General features: G+C 36.4%; 1 protein-coding gene across 2 annotated transcripts; it reads right to left on the bottom strand.

The window, feature by feature from the left end:
* Positions 1 to 416: 416 nt before the first annotated feature.
* Dph2 (Diphthamide biosynthesis 2) lies at positions 417 to 8258 on the bottom strand. Of its 2 annotated transcripts, XM_070119552.1 has the most exons (7): positions 8130 to 8240; positions 6912 to 7055; positions 5690 to 5861; positions 5060 to 5172; positions 4333 to 4553; positions 1225 to 2044; positions 417 to 1018 (listed from the first exon to the last, which is right to left on the bottom strand). In XM_070119552.1, the coding sequence occupies exons 3-7, from the start codon at positions 5831 to 5833 to the stop codon at positions 793 to 795; spliced, it is 1524 nt and encodes a 507-aa protein (XP_069975653.1). In that variant the 5' UTR covers positions 5834 to 5861; positions 6912 to 7055; positions 8130 to 8240; the 3' UTR covers positions 417 to 792. The 2 variants fall into 2 exon arrangements, with proteins under 2 accessions (XP_069975653.1, XP_027229279.2); XM_027373478.2 differs by lacking the exon at positions 6912 to 7055 and having other exon boundaries at positions 8130 to 8258.
* Positions 8259 to 8501: the final 243 nt, after the last annotated feature.

Here is an 8501-nt window from a genome sequence, read left to right as displayed (position 1 = left end):
CATATACATACTCATGCATCCACACATATATATATATATATATATATATATATATATATATATATATATATTTATATTTATATATATATATATTTATATTTATATAAATATTTATTTTTATATTTATATAAATATTTATATTTATATTTCTATATATATATATATATATATATATATATATATATATATATATATATATATATATATATATATATATATATATGTATGTATGTATATGTATAAATGTATATGTATAAATAAACAGATAAATATATACATATATATCCATGTAAATATCTATATACACATATATATGATGGACTGAGCAGCAGCTCCACCAAATTGACCATGTGAAATCATACACAAGACTTCAGAAACAGATGGATTCAAATTTTAAGGATAAACAAACCTATAAAAACAACAATAATTTATTAACATTATTTATATTAGGCAACTAGAATGACTCAACATTACATTCACTCTAAATGTAAAATCAGATTATCATGAAGTAACAATCATAATCAATTGATTTACATTTTTATATTCATTGATTTACCATTCTTTATAAGGAATAAATTCATTTCAATCTTTCCTTTACTCATTTATATACATATATATATATTTTTTACTTTCCAGTATCATCTATTCATTTTGATCTGAACATTCATTATCTACTGTCATTCATTCCTGAATTCATTTATTTCCAAGTATCATCATATCATTCTTCTGATCATCATTTTCATTTATTTACTTACATCTTTGCATTACTGACTCTCACTCATTCATTTCCTCTTAGCTCTCTGCTGGTGTCTCATCCTGATAGCCAGCTGCAATACCTTTTCGTCCCTCCACTACGGTGCCTATGGCAGATGGGGGGTTCATATTGGGGTCAAGGCCCTGCCAGGTCCTGCCCTTAAGTGCCTGGCCACCTCCACCCACATGCAAAGAGGCCAGGGTCAAGTTGTCCCTCACCTGCACTGCACCTGTGATGCTGTCCAATGTTGGTTCTTCGTCGTCTCTGGAATGGCCAGATTGTTTAGCTTTTTTTTTTTTTTTTTTTTTACAATCTAGTCTTTTGGACATTTTTTTTATAGGTTTATGATTTGTGAAAGAAGTATATTTGTGTGATAATTTTTAGCCATTTTTTCTAGTTTAGCCAGATTAGTAAATAATGTAATAATAAGTAAATGAGGAACCATTAAGGTGAATAAAAACCTTGCCTACCTCATGCCCAGCCTCTGTGCCCTGTTGGTGATAAGTGATACATTAACCTCTTCCTCCCTTCTCTCTCCTGCTGCCACCACATGCCGCAACCCCCCAGGTAGAAGCTGCCTGAAGTCAGCCTCAAAGTGCAGATCCCACTCTTGTTGATTAAGGAGTGCCACTTCTAGCTCCCAAGGTGTGACCAGCTTCCTGTAGAGAGCTGGGTCAACACTGCGCTCCACAATGGAGGTCTCAGGACATGCTACATATGCAAAAACATCTACCTCAGAGATATTAGCCAACTTGGGCTCATTGGGTTTCCCCACCACGAAGGTGTAGGACCTCTTTCCTGCAGCACGGACAACTGCCTTCAACCTGGATATGATCTCACGGTAGTCGGCCACCCCTAGCGTGCCCACTAAAATGCCTATGATCTCTGCATCCTTCACCATCTCCAGCTTGTTACTTCTACTCATGACCGAGCGAAGCCCAGAGGTTACTGTGACCTCACCACTGCTTGGATCAGCGCAGTAGAAGGTACTCTCTGAGAACTTCATACACAGGCAAGTCACAGTGGGTCCTCTTGGCCCAAGGTAAATGAAATGATAGTCTTTTATCTCTTCTCCATCAGGCAAGCATACACTACGGCCACAGAACATAAAGTCATTGGACTTTCCTTTTTCTTCTTCACCATTTATGTCAATGCCATTAGAGCATGTGTGATTCTCCAGAGGTGTTTTGTCATTTGAGGAGAGACTACATGGGGAATATAAGCGGTTGAGAAGGAGCGTAGAAGGCACAAGCTTGGGAAATTTGTCTTGCAAGATTCTCGCAGCCTCTCCTATCATGAAAAACAATTACAAGAGTTACAGATATAATACCAATTGCTGAAATGATTAATCATAATTATATCTACATAACAATTCCATAGTTGACAAAAAGAAAAAGAAAGAAAGGAAAAACAATTTCAATAAAACAGAACTGCCTATGTACTAATACATACTTTACACACTAAAAGCACATCTCAGTAAATGCAACACTTACTACCCCCAACCCTATGAATGGAGCCCCATGTTCTTCTTGTGATGCCCCTTCAGACCCCTTGGTCCTTATATTACAGCCCTCTATGGCTTTCCAATAGTGCCCCCTTAACATTTCCATCGGAGTGTCCTATGTTCTTCTAATGGTGTACCATCCACATATCTCAGATGATATGGGACCTTACTGGCATTCCCTTAATGCAGTAGCCCTTACAATGGTGCCTCTTTAGCCTTCCCAGACCATTCTGGTGTCCCCTTAACCCCTAGGATCTGGGTGATGTGAACATTACATCATAAAAAATATTTGGCCTGAGGGCAATGGAAAAATCTGGCTGAGGGCAAGGATGATAGAAACCTGCTGCCATGAGAATTTCAGCTGAAGGCCAGGGTGCTGGGAATGACTTGGCACAAGTGCACAAAGCTCTTGGAGGGTGATTAGATGCGGTGGTCATATATGAAGGGGCTCTTGCATTATTTCTATCTGTAAATGAGTGTGGAATGCATCATTTGTGAATCATGACTGGAAAAGTACTGGCTCTAGGGAAAACACCATTTCCATGCTCCAGATCATATTCCTGCTTGCTATGATAATGCAGGTTGTATTGCACACACAAAAAAAAGAGAGAGAAGAAGCAGCAGATACAAATAGCAAAATGTTACATTTTGTTATTCCTACTGCACTGTTATGGACTACCTATAGAGATGCACATGGAAAATAGTCTGTCACTATCTAGATATAGTATTTCAAATGACAAATGTAGATACTAGAAAATGGCAAAAATACAAAAAAAATGCTTATGTAGAAACAAGTGATCATTACATTCCAAAGGGGAGGCAAGGAATCTTGACACCCGACATGAGTGTTTGTGTCTGCCTGGCCTACAAGCCACACTCCACTGAGAGTAGCCACTCGAGTAAACCTAATTCCTGGATTTTGGGCCATGAACAGCCAGCAAAGCACCTGGGTTAATGCTGTCAGCCCTTACAATGGTGTCTCTTTGGCCCTTCCAGACCTTACTGGTGTCCCCTTAATGCTGTCAGCCCTTGAACTCTTGCCTGTTTAGCGCTTCCAGTCAGGTTCCATAGCCCTTGCAGTGATGTCTCTTATGGCATTCCAATGATGCCCCTTTAGCCCTTCTGATTGTCTCTTCAGCCTATCTCAAATGTTTGATAATATAAAAAAGAACCTAAAGTTGATTTCTTTGATGTATTGACATCACACACAAGTAATGAAAGTTTCCTTCTCTAATGATATGACATTTGTCCATTTCCACTGACTTGGAATTCCCCAAATCTTGATGGCTACGACTATGGCTTTTGTACTCTGTGTTCTTATTTTCCTTTATTTTACAAAAATACATACTTGTATTGCTTACTGGTTAATTTTGGGATATATACATATACATATATATATATATATATATATATATATATATATATATATATATATATATATATATATATATATATATATAAAATCTAACAAGCATAACTGATAAGACTAAACATATTCATTTCAATCTATGTAATGTAAAAGAAAAGAAATGCTACATATCACAGATCACAGTTCTGAAAATGGGTAATTTCAAGATATTTTAATGAAATCTTAAGTAGCTAACGTATTGGATATGGGTGCCTTGTGGCTTGTGCATGGACCAGAATTGAGGCATTATGCTTACTAGAGTGGTAATTCTCCCTCCTAGGTATGTGGCTTGTAGGTCTGGCCCAGACAATCTGCTTCTTGAAGGCCTGCTGAGTTAATCCCACTCCACATGCTTTGTGCACTTATGACATTTGTCCCATTCACCCAAAACTTAGCAACAATTTCCCATGGCAATATGTTTCTGTCATCCATCCTTCAAACAATTTTTTTTTTTTTACAATGACACATTTTCATCACCAGCCCCTTGGCCAAAGTTTTACATGACATGGTATCTACTTCACCCAGATCCAATGTAACTATTTTAATTTGTATCTTGGATAATTCTGAGGACATAACTATAGAAAAAAATGGGTAGAAAAAGAAAAGAAAAAAAGGGAAAAAAGTAAATGAACAAATAAGGAGATAAGGACTAAAAAAATATCCGACCTGCTGCATGGTGACACCGTGTATCATAGACCAATACTAATCTGGTGTCTGCCTCTTGTATGGCAGCCTGAAGTGATTCCACCACCAGAGGTAGATTGACAGATAATCTCGTAAAGATGTAGAGGACAGGTAACCTTCGTGATGGGCTCAGGCAACTGCGACCAAAGTGCACAATGGAGTCTGCCCCAACATGCTCTGCAGCCACCTCATCCACACAACAACTTTGAGGAAAAAATGGGAGAGTAAAAATTAAAATCAGCTGTTTGGTTCTGGAAACTGATTGTTCTTTTGTAACTGACTTAGAATTAGTTTGGAACCAAATACTTAATTTTGGATATCAATTATTTTTATAAAAAAAGGCTAATTTATATAGCAAATATACTACACTTACTTACATATCTAACTACAAAACATCTTAGTATTCCTTGACATTAAATTTAGAGAGAGAGAGAGAGAGAGAAAGTGAGAGAGAGAGAGAAAGTGAGAGAGAGAGAGAAAGTGAGAGAGAGGGAGAGAGAGAGAGAGAGAGAGTGAGTGAATGAATGAATGAATGAATGAATGAATGAATGAATGAATGAGTGAGTGAGTGAGTGAGTGAGTGAGTGAGTGAGTGAGTGAGTGAGTGAGTGAGTGAGTGAGTGAGTGAGTGAGTGAGTGTGTGTGTGTGTGTGTGTGTGTGTGTGTGTGTGTGTGTGTGTGTGTGTGTGTGTGTGTTACATAGACTAACCTTCCATATGTCGTATCACCCAAAATATAAACCTTAAAACCCAATGCGGTGCTAAGTGTTCTTGCCACTGCTGGTGCATCCACAATCAATTCATCAGGAAATTGGAGTCCAACCTGAATTTAAAGTAATTTGTTAACAGTTGAAATTACAACAGAAATTATAAATCAATACATATGTTTACATATGTATCTACACATTTGTAAACAAACATACAAAATCACCCCCCCCCCCCTACCTACTTCTGAAATGGGATCTTAAAAACACATAGACTACAGTAAATAAATGTGACAGGGAATTCTTCTTGCTAAACTCAACTAATAGCACTGAATATACATATCACTGTTCAAATAACTTATTATCTCCATCTGAGATCATCTAATGTACAATTCAAAACATGGTGAAGGATAATAAAAATAGAAGCTTAATTGTAATAATTATACACATTACATACCCACAGGTACGGATTAATAACTAAAACATTGATAGCAATATCAGATGATCTATCATCTTTAATACACATTACCACACCAATTATAGCTTCTACAGAACTACAAAAATGAGTATTCCATGAGTCGCTTTTTATGAATGCAGAAGATCATAAATAAAATAAACATTTTATGTATATCTCACCTTCTTATACCCTCCGTCTTGGATCCATCTGACACACCGAGACACTTCATATACCTCTTCTAAATTCTGTGTGGACTCTTGAGCAATATCCTTCTCTAAGGTGCGTTCTATGACATCTGACCCAAAATTTGTGAGTGATGCCATGTTAAGTTCTGAGGGTTTGTAGAGGTTTCTGCAAAATATATATTCCATCAAAATATAGGAAGAAGAGAAAAAAAGAAGTAAAAACTATAATAAGACAAAAAACACAATGTTCCACACAAAAGAGGTAACTGTTTAAGAAATGGCTGCACCACTCTGAAAGTAAGTCCTTATTAATCCAGCAAACAACCTTAGGAACACTCCTGGGAATCCACAAAATTACTATATGAACCAAAATATCCTCAAACACACATATACACTCTAGACTGTAAAGTTTGGTCTGTCAACAATTTCTGCTTTCTTTTCCACCTGAATATTTTTTTCTGCTGCTTATTTCTGCGCACATTTTTCTATCAGTTTTAGTTGTTTGTTGAAGATTATTCTTTTGGGACTCTGCAGTCCCTTGGGTTTCCACCAGCTTTACATCTGCCTGTTCAGGGTACAAAGAAGGACAGGAACAAGAAAGATACACATGTAGATATTGACTTTATACATATGGTAACACGCAAATCTGCAAACAAATATTTTGTAAAAAAAAAAAAAAAAAAAAAAATCTAAGCAAATTTTAAACATTAAAACCAGTGTTCTCCACGCATCTGAAAAACACTAATCTGACGCACAATTATCAAGATGTACTCATATATAAATTCATACAGGCTATGCATATAGCTAGTGTCAACAGATCTGTCATATATAAAGTCTATTTCATTAGACATAATTGTTTAAGAATATTTCACTGCAATAATCATTTCCATCTTTCCTACCGTCCCTCTCTCTTCTCAATCTATTTATTTTTCTCTCCCTCTTCTCTTCCTTGCCTTTACTCTATCTTTCCCCCTCTTCTCCTCCCTCTTTAATCTTTTATCCTTTCACTTCTACTCTACCTTTCCTTTCCCCTCTTTCACACCTCTAATGTCCTTTCTTTCCCCTCTCCTCTCTCTTCCCTCCAGTTACTAAGTTGCTCATGATGTTTACAGAGCAGTCTCCAGTACTACACCAAATGCATAACTCACTACTGTAATATGTAAACTAATTTGCATTGCTACACACAGCTAAAGATTTCAAATATTATTGTACCAACTTGGGAGAAATGATGATAGGAAGGGGGTCCAAGGATAAGGCTGGGTTAGGTAGGTATGATTCTTATAGACCCATTTGGCATGACATCATGAAGTGGGGTTACCAAAATCCACTAGGTGACAACAAACCCGTCTCTCACAGAAACCTGTTATAGAGTAATGAAAAGTTATATTAACATCATGAATGAAAATGTGGTATGAATAATTGCAATATATCAAAAACTGCAGAGGAAAAGTGTTATGAACTGAAACTAGAAGTTGTGCAGCTTAAAGAGTGTCCATATTGTCTACCTGCCAAAATTTGGATCGACCATTTGAAATGACCTTACACTGAATTACCAACTGGATTACGTGTCACAACTGCACCTGGTGAAAACAAATCCTTGTTCATTATAAAAATTACTATATGTGCTTACGGATTTGATGTATTAACACAAGAATTTAAAGTTCTCTTGCGTGAAAATGCTATGTTGTGTAACTATTGGTTGTTTGAACCATAATATGATGGGAAAGAAAGGTCTAACCTTTCATATATTCCCAGATCATCAGAAGAAACCTGATAATGGAAGCAATGGGTTCAAGTATATTGTGGTTTGATCAACCAAAAGCTACGCAAGTCCTTGGCAATTTCGTAACTTTTTTTTTTACAAACACAGCAGAACTGTAAGCATGCACCAAGTTTTAGAACAAATGAGGGTTTGTTTTCACTTAATGCATGTTGCTAGATGCGGATGCCACATTTTAGTGAATCCGTCTGTGGTGTGGTAGTTTGTGTATTTTGGGTAATGTCCGGGCTGTAGAGTATTGGTATATAGAATATTACATTTTATCATGCATGGAAAACATCATTTTGTGTAAATTTGTGAAAACAGATCTGCAGACAGATGTTGAAACAAGTGCATGGAAAGGTCAAAAGAATTATATGTGCGGAAAGTTACCCAAGAACTACATTTTCACGGACAGAATGTGAGCAAACTCTACAGTCTAGGATAGGGTTAATTTGTGCAGTCATGTGCACTTTCATCATTATTCCTTAGAAATCTCAGGTCTGATCGTTTTTCTCCATTAAGTATTTGAATAAATTTCACAAAATCTTAACTGCGAGGGTAATACCTATGAAAGTTTTTCAATCACCATCTGTCCTTCGGCCGTTTATAGTAGTATACTTGAAGTATTTGTGTTCTATATAAGCACATAGTATTAAGATTGGTGAAACTTACGGTAGAAATTAGTTTTTGTTGTCATACAGTTATTATGACACTAAACAGACAATACAATAATTAGGAATCCTTTCCCGTGACAACCATTCAAAAGCACGTTGCTTTGTTTACATTTGAGAGCATTCGAGTTGAGTCGAAAAAAATAAAGAATGCTAGATCATTATCTTTCATCCCTTTTCATCTTTTTCCTTTTAGCATAACTAATACCCAATATTTCTGTTTGATACAGGGATTTATAAAAAAAAGAAAATATGTTTTTACTTATATCTGAATTTGATGAAAAACTATAAAAGTTTGCATGTGTTGGGCATTCATGAACACACACGCACGCGCGCGCGCGCGCGCACACACACACACACACACACGCACACA

This window comes from Penaeus vannamei, unplaced genomic scaffold, assembly GCF_042767895.1.
Source record: "Penaeus vannamei isolate JL-2024 unplaced genomic scaffold, ASM4276789v1 unanchor329, whole genome shotgun sequence".
Taxonomy (NCBI): domain Eukaryota; kingdom Metazoa; phylum Arthropoda; class Malacostraca; order Decapoda; family Penaeidae; genus Penaeus; species Penaeus vannamei.
The sequence above is the reverse complement of the archived record's forward strand: the minus strand, read 5'-3'. Positions and strand labels throughout refer to the sequence as shown.